General features: G+C 40.8%; 1 protein-coding gene across 3 annotated transcripts in view; it reads left to right on the top strand.

The window, feature by feature from the left end:
* The window catches only part of dlc1 (DLC1 Rho GTPase activating protein), a 55,618-nt gene that overhangs the window by 13,930 nt on the left and 23,291 nt on the right, over window positions 1-18,397 (top strand). For 2 of the 3 annotated variants that reach the window (XM_053855448.1, XM_053855447.1), the window contains one exon: window positions 2,876-2,909. In XM_053855448.1, the coding sequence (XP_053711423.1) occupies window positions 2,876-2,909 (34 nt within the window). Of the gene's footprint in view, window positions 1-2,875; window positions 2,910-8,278; window positions 8,541-18,397 lie in introns of those variants that run through there. The other variant, XM_053855449.1, reaches the window with a different exon arrangement.

Genomic DNA, 18,397 nt, shown 5'->3' with positions numbered 1-18,397 from the left:
GTGAACATATTGTTATTAAGGACCTATTTTGGGCAGCAATAATACAGCACTGATTTATAGGTCACTGGGTTGGCTCTCACTAGATCAATATTAACTAAAAAGAATTTGGAGATCTAAGTGCAGCTCAGGTCCACAGCAAGGGAATCGGACATTCTTGGGTTTACTCTTCAAGCTGTTAGCAAACTGAGGTTGCGATCAGTGTCATCCTGGCTTGATGTGTGGGGTCAGCAAATGTATGATTTCAGAAAGTTTTAGAAAGTACATTGTAGTAAGGGCACTGTTTTCTGGACTGTCTAGTGTTGTGTTTTTGTGCTGTTGGTGTTTTATATAAATTTATAATCTGCGGAGTTATAAAAGCTGTACTGCAGTGTTCGTGGCCTCCTTGCTGGAGAAAGCAAGGCTTCTGCACTTGGCCTTGTCTTGAAACCTTTGTCACTGTCTATGCTGTAAGCTGTAAAAATGGTTTTTTGGACTCATGACAACATGTATGAGTAAGTGGACGCATGATTGTGTGGGGAATTCTTTAAATACACTGAGTGAAACCCAGTATGTGGAAACATATGTTCTTCAGCTACAGGATCTGACGGCATCATTACACCAAGTTGTCGCTTCCTTTCGACATTCTCTGTCTCATATGGAAACCATTACGGTGCGGAAGGTGAATGGAGGAGTGAAATGAAATTGTTTCCCACGTTTCTTTGCACACGTGCAATTGGGTGTCGACGGAGCATAGAGAATGGATTCCTTCATAAGCGTGGGTCAGAGAGAGCACATTCATGCCAGTCAAAAAAAGCGACAGATAGCATCACAGAAGGCTCTAGAGACACACACTGAGTCACCCTATACGTCTGGTGCTCCTGGAGCCGACGGCTTACCTGACCGTAAGCCATCTGCGCCAATTTAGCCATTTCCATTAAGTGCTGGAGAAAGGAGTTTGGGTTAGCCTGAGCTCCCTAATCCTCGACCGGCACAGACCATGGGTGGTCACACTCACACACTTTACACACACAAACACATGCTGCAGCTGCGGTTGAGTGGAGGTGGACGGTCATCGTGCATTGTGGCTGCCTTCAGAAATGCTTTTTAAAGTGGTTTTCCGGTAAAAACATTTTGCTGTGTGCGTCATTACAAATTAAACCATGCAAACTTTACCCAAATTTACTAACTTAAGCTAGTTTCTAGCTGAACTCTAGCATCACTGTGTACCTTATTGAACGTCTAAAAGTGCACTACAAATTTCAAATGCGGTGTGATTATTACTTCACTAATCACTGACTAAATATTTAAGCCATTACAGTAGATTAGTGCTTCAGAATTAAGAAACCTGGCACAGACTGTGGCTAATCACTTAGGCACACAGTTGAAGGCCACCACAAGCATACACACATGTGTAAAACAAACACATACCATACCCCCTGTGCCCTGACACAACCAACTTCCAGTAAATTAGCGGCAGTAAATGAGGCAGCTGACACTTGTGTGCTTTGCAGCTTACAGCTCCCTAGAGAACACCTGACACGGCCCACACCACCACAGGGGCAACCTGCATGGTCATATGGCGGGGCAAAGCACGATGGAAATCTATAGGTCCTGTGCTTAAAAACGCTGGGACACATTCAGCCACGTTCCCGTCTCTTTTCCTTTAGAGAGAGCTAGTTATTATGAAGTCAATTCCAGACTAAAAATGAGATTTACAATGTGCGCGAGGGACTTCACGGGTCATTGACAGAAACCCGTGGTTTGGTGTTTACACAATAGCAAGGCCATACACCACTGAACTGAAATGTCTTGTTAGTGTGAGGCGGAAAAGCCACACAGACCTCCCACATCCATGCTGCTGTGGATGGCAGATGGAAGCCCAACCTGATATTAAAAGCAAGTCAGACCACTTTTGTTGACCCGATAATATGGAGAAGGAATGCATGTTATTTGCTTGTGTCTGAGCACGTGGTACAGAGTAATAATTGTAATTGTTTCACATCTTTATTTAATTTCTTTGTTTGCCAATTCATTTTTTTTGTTTATTTTTCATCAACTTTTTGGGTACAAATCAGTTCAAAATGAAGATTGCCGTTGTATTTAAGCACGCGACTGTGTAATGGATTTGCTTGTGAATGAAGCAGTCAACACCCTTATTAAGCATTTTATCATATACAGAAAAATGTATTATTAATGTATTAAATTATTTTGCTAATTGTCTCTCTTCAGGTGTAGAAACTATTTTTAAAGAGAAAGGGGGAAATAACATACAGTATTAGTATTGGTTTTGTTTAGCTCTTCAAGCGGATTGTGATTTGAAATGACCAGGGTGTGGGGGTCAAGCAATGAACCTAAGGTCAAAAGTCAGAGGCAAGAAAAACCTCTGCATTCCAACAGACCGCCACACACACACACCCACACATTTGCACGCACGCACACTTGCACTCACACACACGCACACACACATTTGCATATCTATCCTTGTGAGGACCTCTCATTGCCATAATGCTTTCACCAGCCTCTCATCCAAAACCTAACCACCCCAGACTAATGGTTTAGCTTAACCAGGACTCTTAACCATACTTAAACCCAATTATAATTAAAGTTGAATGTTGGTTAATTGAAGTTTTCAAATTGAGGCTTGGATTTGTGGGGACCTGGTAAAAATGCCCCCCACTAAGCAAAATGTCCTCACAAGGATAGCTTTATTTTTCCTGTCGGAAACCCTGGTAATCTATAATTCAATTGTGTGGAATGCAATTTGTGTGTAACTGTAATGGTTCCTTTTCTTAAATGGGTAATAAAACTTCATGTAACTGAATAAAGTTTATCATTTTAGCTGAAAATATATGTGAAAAATATTTTCAATTTGACATGCTATTCCTTGTTTTCACAGAACTGTCATACCATTCCAGAGAAAGAAAAAGCCGGTGAGTGTTTACCCTTTTTATACTTGCTTTAACACATTGCATATTTCAAATATGGCGACGCAATGGAAAATATGTTGTGAAAATTTGGATTCTAAGGCAAACCAAAGCCTCATAAAACACAATCTAGATTTGTAATTGTGCACAAAATGAATTTGTTGACATCAAGATTGTTGTTTGTGCAAGACGTTTATGAAGTGAAAGTTTTGTTTAAGGTCGGTAAATTGACCAGTTTACGGAAATCACCAACAAAGGGTTAAAATTGTGTTTTTGTTGAACACTTGTCTACTGTTTGCATGTCTTATGATCACCATCTCTGGTGTCATGTGAAGTTCTGCGGATGAAAAAGGACAAGAAGGGAGGGAGTGAAGGAGAGCAGAACCTGTATGTGAAACACTGGATGCCAGTGTTGATAAGGGCCTCGACTCATCTACCAGACCATCAAGTCTGCCGCCTTTAAAAGATAAGAGCCAGACTAGATGTCAACGCAGACTCCAAAACCTTTATTTATGTTTATTAATGAAAATAACCACGTCTACTTACGTTCGGTCAAGACAAGGGTTTTGACTTTGAGATCTTTGCCTTTTCAAGTCTGCCCATGTATTAGATATGATGTAGGGTTTCTGTCTTTCTGTATGCATATCTGCATTCTTCCGTGACAGATCTGGCGTCTCTGTCTGCCGTCTTTGGGTTCTGTACGGGCCAAGTTCCAAAAAATTTGCAGTTGAGCTGGGTTCATTAAATAGCACCCAATGTTGTCAGTCGGCTGTTGAAGTGGTTGGATCTTCCATAGTGTCTCCTGCTGCTCTGATCTCTTGTGTTGGAACTTTTTGTTGTATCAAATAGTGTATGTTGTAGTGTATGTTCAGCTTTTCAATAGCGATTCAATCATTGTCCATAGTTTAGATCAGTCTCCAGTCAGCAGATTATGTAACCTTCATCATTTGCTCCCTTGGATGGGACCCAGATTTGAAAAGGGGGATGGGATGCCATGAAAGTTGTTGGGAGTTTTTGGGGAGCTTGACTGAACACAAAGCACAGTGTTCATGATGGGACTTCAAAGAACCCATCTCCAATGTTTAAGCCCCTGGGAACAGCACATTTGTGACATCACATGCTGCGCCCTGCGGACTCATGCTGTAACCCGATGAAAGAATGACCATTCATGGCTAATTTCACAATCTCTTTAGCAGCGGAAAGATGCTAGCAGTCAACAAGAATTACAACACTTGGGACACGCACAAATGAGAACTTCCACTCAGATGAGGGTCCGTTGCTGAGCCTTGTAACGGAGCCGTTAGAACTGATTCATTTTCTGAGGGATTTCCAAGAAATGCTGGGCAGTGTCTTGACACTGAACCAAATAAAAATGCAGGAAGCTGGTTAATTGTGCCAGCTTCCCAGATGACATGTACCACAACAATGTAGTTACATTTTTAGCACTAGTCAACAACAGTATTAGAAATTTCCGTTTCTTATGAGCCACAACGGTTCCTTTGATTGCTGTCCAGACACTGTACTTTCCAGATCCAAATATAAACCAGTGAATATATATAGCCATAACAATAATTGTCATGTGTCCACAGCACATAACTCACAACTCTTTAATTAGTAACATGCTAGAATGAGGCCCTAAAAGAAAGGAAGTGGTTTAAAACATTGGGAGGAATTAGTTTTGGGATCATCACACTACTATTTTTGTTATGTCTTGTCAAGTGAACATTCATAACTTATCTGCACAATGTGAAATAGAAAAATGGATTTGAATGACCCTAATTGTTTGATACCATAATACATATTCTTCAAGCTTTAATGTGAATGTAAACTAATATATGAAGGAAAGGAACTGAACAATATACGGGAATATGCACATGTCAGGGGGCATTATCGTGTTAAAAAATGCACACTCTGACTGAAATGAAATTATCATTGAGAAGACGAAAAATACATAGCAGAATGCTCACTCTGTTTTTGTTTCCCCAATACAAATGAAACATCCATCCATCTACATAGCTTTTGGGTGTTCCAAGTTCCCGAAATATGTATAGTTACAACCCCCAGTTCAACACAAAGAAAGCCGCTTCTTTAGCTGGGAGCCAAGTAGGTTTTAGTTCATGACTGATGTTTATTTTTCTTTCTCAATGACTTTTTCCTGTGCTCGCTGAGTGTGCAATATGCTTTTGGTTCTGACACTCCTTCATCGACTGTACACTGTTTGTCTAAGGTCAAATTCTTTTCTTCCATTGCCATTTATGAACCCACCCTCTTAGGCTTCTCTTTCCTGTGAGGCTTTTTTTTTAAACTTTCTAACATATGGCTCAACACAATAGCTGTGACAGTGAACCAAACCTTTATTTTCATTTTTATTTTTGACAATCATAATCGTCAGTGAAATACTATAAACACAAAACAAAACATGAAATCATTTTTTGTGAGCCCAAAACTAGAGGACGTCCAATTCATGACGGTATCTTGAGGAGAAAATTTTCGATTTTTAGGACACTAAACATCGCAACATATATACTCAATTACCATATATGTTACGGATGACTTAGACAGTTTTTACTATTTTAGACACCACTCATTGCCATGAACCCTTGGACCCAATCGACCCAATTGATATCAGTGGTTCCAGCGCTTTGTGGAAATAAAATGTCTAAAAAGCATGTTTGCCAATGTGCAGTTGCTGCCTTGATCTGGGTCACTTTGTTGCTTCCAGATTTACTACCTAAAATTGGCTCGGGGTGCAGCCGACAGGGATACTCACTTAACACATTTATGGCAGATGGTCATATTATATATACGAAGAACATGTAAATCATGTAAATGAAAGCTAGTAAAAATGAAGTTTAAAAGTAGGGCACAAAGTTTAGAATTTATGTTCCTAGCAGATGTCACATCAAAGGAACTAACATACAATTAGAATCACGCGTGAGCACTCCCCTGCAAACATGCTTCAACACAGCGACACATTTTTGGCTGCACTGTAAAGAATGGCGTACAGTGCATTGTTTTGGATGATCGATTCTTCGTACTGTTTATGTGTGCTGTTTGAAGTCCGCTCAGCGACAACACCCCTACTCTTTGTGTGTTTTTTTTCCTCAAACAATTCCTGTCTCAATTTCTAAGTCATTTACTGTGATTTATTTTGTATGCTGTATGATGATACAAAACTCTTGCGTTTTCCTTGAGAAATTGGAGGTAAATGCTGAAATATTGGATACAAAGAAAAGGTGTGGCAAAAGGAATTTAGATTTCTTCCTTAGCTGCTTTTAAGTTGAACAATGGCTTTGTGGAAAGATAGTAAAACATGATGGTTTGTTTGTGTTTACTTTACTACATCCTCTCCCGATTTCTCTTTACAACATATTTAACTGGTCATCCAGCATTTGCAAAGGAGCAGCTAAAAGACTGCAATAGGGCACAGACTCAGGAAACCGTCCTTATCTGTCTCAGCAAAGCTCAGAAGGCTGTTAACTTAATTGACCGCGAAGCCAGTAATGCTATCAGCAGGCTGCAATATGTTAGTGCTGGGTGCATTACTTCCACGACCAGTGTGATTTTTCACAAGCTGTAGTCGTTGCTCGAAGTAACGTGGGCCATGCCGGGCAGAACATCCTGTTCAGTGCCAGGAGGTTTAACCAATGCTTAGCAGTCTGTGACGCAAACAAATCCAAACAAAAGAAAAAACTTTTCTCAAAGGTCTTTTGAAACAGTCACAGTGAAGAAAACTTTACTTGAGGATCTATTGGATCCTTGCACGCTTGCATGTCTTGAGTCACCAAATAAATTTTTAAGATGCACTTAGAGTCACTTTGGCTTCTTTTCTTGACAATATAATACATTAATGTGGAACTTTGAAAGGCAGTGAAGCTCATGGAACAAATGGAAGCTGACAGGCCTCAAGAATATTCTAAATCTGTGAAGCCCAAAATTGTGTTATATGACTACTCTTGCATGAAGTGGAATTTAATTAAATAACCTGCATTTTATTGGTTTCCTTAACTAGGTCTTTCTTGCATTGAATACTAAACAGTGCGTCAGTAGGAAAGTATTTGTCAGTATCTTGGTTGGAATTAATCCCCAATGGGTCTCCATTTCCAATGACAGACGCACAAAGAGGAATTCATGGTTCAATCCTGCTCAATAAAACTAAATACAATCAACAATAGAGGCAGTGATTTTGACAAGCTGGGGCTGTAATTTAAATGGTTACTGTCTCAGCTAAAGAGGCCTGCTGATGTTTTCTGTCTACCACCTAACCCAACACCAAGTCAGCACTGAGACCAGAGATTGCAGAGGCCAAACTGTATGCTCTGCTGTCAGTCTTGACTACAGCACTGTCCCCAACATTCTTTGTCCAACACCTCCTGTCCTTTCTGCTCGTATCCTTTTAAGTCATGCCTGAGCATCTTCCAGTCTGACACTTCTAACCAGCTCTTGTCTTTGTTCTCAGAGTTACTAAACCATACATCTTGACAGGTCTCACTACTACTGTATTATATAACTCCTCAAACATTCTAGCTGTGCCTTTCTCCTCCACCGTGTCTGCACTCTCCACTTCTCCACCCATGATTTCTGTCCCTTTCTCCAAATGACAGATTCTGAGTCTGTTTTCTCACATTACATCTCCAGCTCTTACCTCCACCTCCCCTGCCCCTTGTCCACCTCCTCCATACTAACTCCACAAATTGCTGACTAAGCTTGTTCTCATACCCTTGGGGGTTTGGCTCATGAGAGGCCAAATCAACCTTTATCCGATCAACTCTGTCTGAGTAATGGCTTCCATTGTTTTGTTTTTGTTCTTTTAGAGGCTTAGGATTTTCTTACATAAGGTGTAAAGTACAAAATGCTCAATAGCCCATTCTACTTTCTGTCGTTGTTTCTGCAAACAGCACCACTGTCTCTCCAATATACCAATGTCTTATCATAGAACAGAAAAATAACCAGCCATCAAAAATAGCACTTTTCTTAGGGATGATCTCTCATCATTTAAAACATTCATATTCCCATGATCATTCATTTCCTGGTGCAACTGCTGCGCGTGCAAAAACAATGTGGTGTACTGAATGCATTGTCTTATATAATTGTTTACATGGCCGACTGTCTAGACCAGAATGTGAACGTGAAGATGGAATGGAATAGATGAAGGCGACAGGGAAGAGAAAGAGAGAAAAATATGAGATAAGCGACTGGCAGATCCTTGGCTGCGTGACTGCTCTACACTTAGATATTCAGAGCACCAGAGGTTCTGTCAGAAAGCACTTACTCACACACATAAATCCACATGCACTGGAGAGAATATAATATGAGGGCATTGCAGCACTGCACAGGCTGGATGTGTCCCAGCTGATGCTGCGCTGATGCTTCTGCTGCAGCAGAATGGGAGTGTACAGCCCTGTCTAGAGGAGAACATAGCAGTCAAAACGTCAGCCAGGGAAGAGCCACGTTCGTGCACTTGGAGCTATAATTTTAGACTGCTTTAGTTATTAGTCGGGGCTGTTCAGCGGATGCGAGCAGACATGTCTCGATCGATCAGGCTGTTGCTGCTGCAGAGGTCCTTGAGTGGCCACATCAGGTCGTCCAGCTCGAAAGCACTCGATGTCCTCAGCAAAACTGCTCAAGAAACGACAGGTGAGCCTGTGGTGTGATTTTTAATTATTTGTGTGCTACTGCGGGGTGTATTTTCATCCTCTAAAAGATGCTGCCTGATCTGAGCATGCTCACACACACTGTGTTTAGTGAACTGCGCTGAAGAATCTGCAAGTCACTCCCTGATGTTCTAGATTCTCGCAGAACAAAAGGCAATGCTGGTTCAATCACTTGACTTCTCTATGTTTACAGAGTGGATATGCTTTTGTATGTGTGTGTTGGTGAAATGGATTTACCCCATGTATGACTAATACGCGGTCGTGCCCAGTTCCATTAGAGTGGAAGGATATGGCTTTTTCTTTGGCTTTTAAATTATACAGCACTGTAAAATATTAACTGGGACTAAACAGGAATGGACAGAGAAGTCGTCCCGATTCTTTCAGCTCAATTTTCTTGTTGACGACGCAGACCTTTTCCAAACATTTTAAACCTCAAATATGGAATCAGTATTTGCTCATGGTGGTATTGACTCCATTCACTTTTTTAAGAGGTTCCCAAAATACTTCAAAGAGGGTAACTAACTAAAAGGTTTGTCATGTGTGTCATCTACATTCCATCAAGTTCCTGTTAATCTGCATCAGTTTTTGGAATTTTTCAAGATTAGTTTTTGCCATTAATAGTCTCCGCTTGTCACCAACAAAGATGCGTTGTTCATGATATCAACCTGATCTGATCATGTTCTAGTTAACCAGTCTTTGAGTTGGATTTTTATGTATTTCGAGCGCTTGCGAGCCACATGGAATGACTTGGCAGGTCAGATATCACCCCCAGGCCAGAGTTAGTCTCGTGTTCTATGCTAGATTGGGTGAGATTCACAATTAGCTGATGGTACAAAAGCTTAAATTGGGATTTCTGTCCAAGTTACTCCTTAAAAATGACCTCTGACTTTGCTGGAACATGAGTCAAGAGGAAGGTTTTGGTTTTTTTTTATACCGGTCAACTGCAATGAAGGCAATTGTTACGTACTGCCCCTTATTCTGTTTTTATTAAGAAAATTAAATGGTGTATTGATGTGACTGCACAAATTGTATAGTAGTAACTGGGGAATAGCTCGATACTATAGAATACTATAATTTTACTATGTCAACTGTGAAGTATTACACTACTTTTAGCAGCATCCAGTTACCACAACCTTGTCAAGTCGTAGAAGATAGAGGGGAAAAAAACACTTTGAAATGGTATAATGGACAGCCTTGGGAAATGTTTGTACTCATCAATGCAGATGTTGGTGCACTTGATGTGAAGACAGAAGGTCAGCACCTTTTGACCTGTTGTCTCCATGGACGTGAAGAGAACCCATTGATACATATCCATCGGCTAACTTCCGTCAAGCTTGTATGCTCATGGGTCTCACTGTCCCACATGAAAGAGAGCAGTTAAAACAAGGGTCGAAGAATGATGACAGGATCTAATGACAGCTCTTACTTCTGTTTTTTTTTTTCCTCTCTGCCTTTGAGAACACAGTCCAAGCTGTATGACAACATTTCGTAGTTTTTCATGCATCTCTTTTCCTGGAAATACTGATTGCCCAGCCAAAAATGACCTCAACTTGGGATTTGTATTCACCGATCACAGCCTGCTTCCAAGGACATCATGTCATTGTAAAATCATGTGTCCTGTAACGTAATACTTTTGTTGATGTCTCCCGCCCGTGTTGGCGAATGAGCACATCACATATTGATGTGTCTTTGCAGCTGTAGGGGACAACAGAGAATACACATGCTGTTGTTTTGAGCCCAGCTGTCATGCTTACCATTGTGCTCACTGTATACCAGAGACCCCTGCAAGAAGGCTATTACATCAGTGAGCCTTTGTCTTGTGGAGAACTTATATCTCACTCCTTCAAGTTTTAACCTCTTTAAACATGAGTGCATCATTGAACCTATGTCCTGAAGGTTTTTTGATGTACTCTCACGTTTGCCTTATTTCTTAACTCGTCTTGCTTAGCATTGCTCGCCCAATTTGCAGCTATCAGCTCAAACATATCGGTTTAAAGATAAAAAAAAATGTAGACATTGAATGATTTGTGATAAAATGTATTCATCTCCCTTTAAAGAAACAGATTCAATACTCCCTAACTAGCATGGAAGAAGCTGCTTTGGCATGAAGCAAAATGTTCACTCAACTGAGTCAAAGCCACTGAATTATGAGTGCATGAGTTATTTTGCTCCTTCATGTCACTTGACATGATATTGCTTTTTCCTCACTCCTGACACGTTTTCCTTCCTGTGCTTGCCTTTTTTATCGCTGTCTTTTTGACATGTTGTAAACATCAGTCTCAGTGCAACCGCATGTTAACAAAATATCCATGCCATGCCCCATTAACAAGTCAAGGGGGTGAGCACTGTTCATGGTTGCTCAAAGCTAGGAAGAATTCTGAAATATATAATAGGTTTGTAACGTTTTTTTTTTGGTATCTTTGTTTGAGTGTGCATGCTTGGGCATGAATGCTTTCTGACCAGGCTTTGTACCAAGCTTAAAGCTATACCAGTAGGAGGCCCATTGACATGTTCCGGTCCTCTCATTCGATGTCTACTGTTAAATCACACAGATGTTCTTGGGTCTATTGAGGCCCAGAGTGACCCAGCAGGGTCATTTCACGCCCCAAGGATGCCCAAAGAGAGTGGTAGAAAGGGTACACCACAGTGACATCAGTCAGAACCTTCTGAATGAAGAGGCAGCAGGCAACCATGTAACAAATTAGCCTCAAGAAGATACTTTCAGCAGTAATAGAATCAGCTCCTGGAGATTGACTCCATTTAAAGAAATTGGATTAGCCTTAGTTGGCTTACGCGACTGTTTGCATGGCATCCTGAAATTGGAGAGAATAGATCTACAACTTACACATTTTTTTCAGCCTATCTATGGATAGCTGCTTATCACACGGTGGCAGAATCAAAATAGGAAGATGGACTTTTGTAAATGATGTGTGGACGTCAGTGCCAACATCTATGTCAGGTTTGTGCTCTATATCCTCTGACCAGGTTTCTTCCAGCCATCAAATTTACTTGCTTGCATCTTTCGAATTTGGGTCAATTGAGCTCCATAAATAGAACCCTATTATTAATTTACCACGACATGAAGAGACTTATTGTGCCTGCATCTGAGCCACAAGCTGTAAAGAAGTAGGGCAACACACTGATCTTTGTCGTCTCTGCCTGTCTTTCACTGAAGCTCATGAATGTCTCGTGAGTGCTCCGAGTCATCCAAAATGTTTGGTTGTGCATTCTGTGGGAGGGTGTGGGGATGCGTTGTCAGTGAGGTTTGTGAGTACACCTAGAAGCATGCAGAGTCCTATAGCACCGTATGATTACAGTCATGCTCGACTAAACATGACTGTGGAATGTGTGCCAGGGACACAGCTTTCTTTTTTTCTCCCTTCCATCCATTCCTTCGTTGCCCACGTGTTTCCACTTTCACAAAGCTATTATTTAGCCACTCATCTGCTTGAAAAATCGGAGTCAAATTTTGGCCTTTCTGGTCTGGTAGCTAGCTGTCATCTCTTGGCTCTAAATCATAGATTTAAATTTATAGCATGAGATAAATGGGGGAGCGTTTATGGGCGGGTGTGGTGCTGTGGTCTTCTTCTTCACTGACTTACAGTTGTGACTGCGAAGCTCTATTTTCTTTCTTGTTTGTTCCTGTTCTTTCCATGATCTCAGGCAACAAATAGAAAAAAGTGAGGTAGTGGATTGCCAGTGGTTCCAAATGTGAGGGAACACCAAGAGCTCAGTAGTTCCAAACACATGCTGATAATAAATTACAACCAATTCCCTTTTTTGTACTACACTTACTTGCCTACTTGGAAGTGCAATTTGGAATTTTATGGCATATTGAAAGATGCTCATATACTCATATAGCATGTCGGTTGGTTAGTCAGTGACCTTGACCCCTTAAATCGCTGGTCCGTTCATGTCGCGGGTGGATTGCTCTGCGGTGACACGGGTGACTCCTGTGAGTTACTGACCATTACACGTACACATTCTGAAATTCACGCTTGAACTGGAGCAGCCCAGCGGTGTTCCTGTTCTGTGAATTCAAACCCTCTTGTTTTCGCTCCCGTACACTCACAAGGCTGCTTGTTTCGAGGACTCAGGAATGTTTTGCTAAACCCAACGACTCTAGCAAGCTCGCACCAATCCTGTTTACTTTGCTTTTCAAACTGGACTCCCCCACCTTTATCCATGTCTCCCTCTCACTTAATGGCACGTGAGGAAACTCGACGTATTTTTTGTGAAAAAAAAATAGAATTTTCTTCATATACAAAACAAGTCTTATTTGTGCCCCTTTTTAAGGAATGATGTGGCTGAGTCAAAACATAAGGTGCTCTACTTATTCGAAATCTTGATTTGTCCTGTCATTTTGGGGGGAGAGTGGTCTATTTGTTCACCTAAGCCCTTCAGTCAGCACTTGCTCTTTTCACAGACTCGACCTAACTGAGTTGCAACAGCAAACCTGCTTCTTCAAGGGTCTATAGAAAAGGCAGTGCAGTGTAGAGCAGATCCTTGCAAAGCCAGCACTTATAGAAGTCCTGATGGTGCACTTCTTGGCTTTTGAAAGTGGTGCATGCAAATATTTGCACACATTCCAGAATACACTCTTGCTCTTGCACAAATTCACACATCAACTTCAGGCTGCCTTGTCACCTGTTCTTTTAGCAAAAATGATGTGGATGTGTTATTGGGAATGTCACTGATATAGGTAATTTTAGATACATTGCAGAAATACTGTAGATTATTTGGGAAATAAAGCATATATAGAGAGAGAGAGTGAAAGGGCCACTCTGTGCTTGGTATGGTTTCAATTTATTTTAATGATATTCAAGCTTTTTTAACCATTTTCAAACAAAATAGCTTATTATTTATAATTTTTTAAACTAGCAAAATCCTAAAAAACATTTCCCAAAATGAAGCCGCAGCAGAAACTGACTTGACAGTAGAAAGAGATAGTTGCTGTGAGCGACAATAAAGAAGCCTGATACTGTGCTGCTGATTGGACGCTTTCTTTGTTGAGCTTTTCTGATGCGCTGTTTATTTTCACTTGGAGTTTTGTTCTGCGCATTGCAGATGTGTTTTCCACTTAAAGGCCATTGTAAAAACTGTTAACTCACTACTGATGTGCTGAACTGCTTTTCAGGCCAAAACTAGGTGATGGCTACTTCATTGTACGTGAACACTAAAAAAATGTTTATTCAACATTTTGTTTTGAAATGCCGGAATAATCAGCTTTGATTTAGCAAGATCTGTTCAATAGAGACGCCATGCGAGAGACTTTTATCGACATGATGGCGTGCCAACTTGTCACTAGTCATTAGCAGTAAAACTATTGCATTCCGGAAGAATCTTTTCCAGATGGGTACTTAAGGCTTGTTTTAGTGCCCCATTAAATGGCCTCATTTCTTGTGACTGCTTTGGGGGTTCCTGATCTCATGGTATGTTGTTTGTTTACTCTCCGGTGGGCTTTCATTTCCTGTGTCTGTTACTTGTTTAGGGTCTAAAAGGTTCTCTTTAAAAATGTACTTTAGGATATTTTCAGTTAACCCCCTGTGTTGGACTGAGGGGGTTAAATTACTGTCGATTTGTGGATTATTCCTGACTCAGTTGTGGTATTTATGTTTGACTGGGTTTGTGCTCGCTCGTCCTTCATTTGCGCTGATATTTTCATGTCCAATATTTGATACTTCAGCACCGCAGCTGCAGTCCAAACTGGATCGGATCAGAGTCACAAGATGAAACAATGTACTGCGATTGTTGGTGTTGGCGAGAGTCCTGGGACTATTAGCTTTGCAAAATATATAACTTGCTGAAACACATGTGAGAGAGTGAGGGCTAATTATCTAGACAGGGAAATGAATAACGTATTCTTGGAAAGAAATGATTGAAGGCTTCTCAGGCCTCTGAGGCACATCTCTTGGGATGCTTTAGATTTCCTCCAATTAAACTGATGTTTTAAACTGGCTGGATTTGCTTGAGTTGTTTGCACCTAACAAATTCAGCGGAGGTCTCTGAAAGTTGCCAGCGGTGGAATATCTGTTGGCCAAAACAGTTTGCTCGTATAGCAGAGATGAGAATGGCTGGCATGGGATTTGAGAGTCTGCATCACAGGTTCTTTGCGACTCTTTTTATCATGTGCATGAATTACAGTTGTTGGTTTTAACTGCCGGTTCATCATTTCCACGCTGTTTCTCCACGCTGATCTTCACGTCGGCAACCTTTTCATGTCCTTTTACCTCTCTGTAGCTCGTGACCTTTCACCTTCTGGTCATTCAGGGATCATAACCCCTTGAATGGGTGAACATGTGGCCACTGGCTAAGTGTTAGTCGTCTTGCCAAACAACTTCTTACAGCTGACTTGGACGAGCAGTTCAAGGATGTGGTGTCCGTGCTCTATGTATTTAGTTGAAAGGAGCAGCCTGAAATGTGACATGAACTCAGAGATCAGAAAACTAACGCTTATGAGTTTCCATTTTATTAATTATGTAATGTTTTTGTGACATTTGCAACAGCTCTTCCAATAATCACTTGCTAAAATTTGAGTGTGTGTGTGTGTAACAATGGAAAAATCCATTGAAAAATCCATTTTGGCGTTTGTGTTGCATGATGTTGTGTTGTCCATTCACTCTGCTCTATAAAGATGGCTGTGTAGTTCAAGAAAATTATTCTCAACAATATTTTCCATCACAACTACAGGTACAATAAGTCACACTATGTTGTAGCTGTCCTCAAATTCTAGGCTTAAGGTGGGTCAAGTTGTCAAGTCTGTCATGTGATACATCTACTGCTTCTCCAACGGTTGCTCAAGGGTAGAACATTGGTGACTAAGAGGAAACTTGCTGGAGGAATTTACTCAAAGGTTAAGAGGATAATAACTGCAATTACTCCAAATTTATTTTGCTTCTACTAAATAAACTAATTGAAAATGTTATGTAACATGCAATGTTATTAAATATTGTGTAACTGTGTAAACTCTGAATATGAATAAGCAAGAAGAGTTGAGCCACTTGCTACTCCTTTTAACACTCTACTGTTACTAGTGAATGCAAATATGTACAGTGAGTTCCGAAGTTCATGTTCTCGTGAAAGCACAATTCCTCTGTCAACAGACGACTTTGCTTTGATCAATACCTGTGTCATCAGTGGACCATTTGGCATTATATTTGGCCTTAGACTTTCCTGTCCAAGTTCACGAAAGATATTTTGCTTGGCTTGCTCTTGCTTGTTAGAATGGTTTAAGACACACGACATGGCTTAAAAACAAACAAAAAACCTTCTTTCTGACACTGTCTAGTGTTTGTCATGACAGCCTTGATGTCTGCCTGTCTCCCCACGTGGTTCTCCTGAGGTCAGGGTTCATAGAGGGTCACGGGTCAGTGCAGAGAAGACTAAAGCATTAACTTCCTGTGTTACTCACCAATTGATGTTGCTTAGCGAAAGGGTGGACCTATGGCGGTTTGGAATGCCGGGCCGTGGCCCAAAGGACAACAAGACAAAAATTAAAAACAGGAAACACAATAAACGGAAAAGTCAATCCTGCGCTTTCTATTGTCAAAAGGAGAAACTGGACACTGCTGTTCGACAATATTTACAGAAAAGTTGCTTACAAATCCAAAAAGTCGCCACAACAGCCTTGTATCTGCAAACACACTCTTATTTTCTTCCTGATGACATAAATCTGTTGTGTACTTGACACGCCAAACGTTTATCAACTCCCACTGAATTCCTCTTTCACACAGCACTGCCAAAACTTAAAATAATGCCAACCGTCTTCTGCGTTGTTGTGCCGAGGGCTCATGATTCATCCTGAGATTTTGGCCAACGTTTGTTTCAAACCTGTGCCAACATTTGCCACTTATGTAATTTATCTCTTTTCCTCACTTTTTGAGAATAAATACCTTAACGTCTGAGCTTCTGATGTTCAGCATGTGTCCTTGGAAACTATATACCTGTTCTGAATTTGTAAATATGCAATATGGCTGAGTAGTTGTTGGTCAAGCTTTGTGAACGTGCTACCTACAAAGTTAATGTGGTTGGAGTCGCAGGACTCTTCCATTGCCAAAATCAAGCCTGTTTTTTTTTCTGTTTAATTTAATCCCTTCCAGTTTCCAGGCAACAGAGCTCATGTTGTGAAATTGTTTCACTGCTTTAAAAAAATGGGCGCTTATTTAAATGGCATGATTCTCTTTTTACACTCTTGAGAAGTAAAAAAGGTCTCTTGGAAAAAAAAAAAGATCTGTTGGTCTTTAATGCGTGACATTCCTGCAGCCACTCAACCGAACCAAAAACAAATACAATTTCGAGCAACAAGAACTGACATTGTCTATTTATAATGTACAATAATGAAGCTACCATACAGAATGCTGTAAGTATCCAGAAAACTCTTGAATGCAGTCTGATGAAGGCCAAGAGCTGGTGTGACCAACGCAACATTGCTCATGTTAGTCATGGTACCCGACCATTTGCTTCAGGTTGTCAGCAGGATGCCAGATGGTCACCATGGCAAGAGCGCAAGAAAGGCATTTCAAAAGCCCCTGAAATAGTGTTCAATATGTGGCTATGGCTAATCATTCGAACAATTCAGGCCCAAGATAAAAACTAAGCTCTGCCTCTTTAGAAAAAAAGAAGTCAAATTACTTTATTTTTAGAAACTGCTATTCTGGAAAAAAAAATCACAAATAATTGGTTGTGTGCATATGTTTGTGCATGAGTGTGTGTGTGTGTGTCAATTCTTGACAAAACACTATCTTTGTGAGGGCCATGTGGCTTTGGCTGGACCCCACAAGGTTAAGCCTGAAATTGAGGATGAAGACTTCAAAATAACTGGGTCATTATAATTAGGTTTCAGTTTGGTTCAGAGTCCTGGTTCAGGTGAGCCATGTGTTTTTGATGGTTAAGTTAAAGGTGAGAGGCTCGGGAAAGCGTTATGTCAATGAGAGGTCCTCATAGGGATAGAGATACAAGTATACAAATAGTGTGTGTGTGTGTGTGTGTATGTCAGACTATATTTCTGAGAATTACAAGGGGTGGAAGTCTTGGGAACGCAAATGTATTCCTGGGGAGTGGTTCATGATGCCAACCATCTGGTTGTCAACTGCACTCACCGCATCATTTCGAGATTTGCCTCTGACTGGAAATTTCCAGAATGCTCTTCTAAAAAAGCAGGATATTTATAGCAGGAAAGGTTGTTGTGAAGAGAATCTCTTCACGTGGGCTTCAGACGTCTCTGAGTAGTTTAGAGTGGGATTTATACATTTTTAAAGGTCTATTAAAATAGATTTGGGCGGATTTAGCAAGCCACACACCTCAGCAAGATAAGAGCTACCGTCCGCCAGATCAAATATCCTCCCACCGACATGTCAAAACCACACCTGCATTTTTGATTTGCACTGCTCCTCACGTTCCTCACTGTGGGCACTAAATCCTGTGGCATATGGAGTAAAGTTCACTAGACCTGCTAATGATTGCACACATGTGTTTCAGAGTCAGTGCGCCTGTTCGCAGCGACGAGAATGTTGTTTGCTTTACCATTTGCACATTAGCGTTGGCCAATAACTCTCAATGCCAGCATGAAAACGCCAAGGTTGAACTCCAGCCACACATGTCAGCGCTTTACTGTTCACATGGTTTAAGATATCAGCGGTGCTCAGGGGGCAGGATTAACTGTCGACTAAGAGGAACGACTGCATCTTTGGGAGATAAGCAATTGCTTCTTTTTTTGAAGTATAAATTACACTTCTTTTCCAATCCATATGAAAGAGATGATGGATGGAACTTGTAAGTTTAAAAACCTTCTAGACAGAAGCACAAAAAGCACAGAATAACTTAAACAATATGTGATTAATT

This window comes from Synchiropus splendidus, chromosome 2, assembly GCF_027744825.2.
Source record: "Synchiropus splendidus isolate RoL2022-P1 chromosome 2, RoL_Sspl_1.0, whole genome shotgun sequence".
In the NCBI taxonomy this organism is placed as follows: domain Eukaryota; kingdom Metazoa; phylum Chordata; class Actinopteri; order Syngnathiformes; family Callionymidae; genus Synchiropus; species Synchiropus splendidus.
This window is presented reverse-complemented; position numbering and strand designations above follow the sequence as displayed.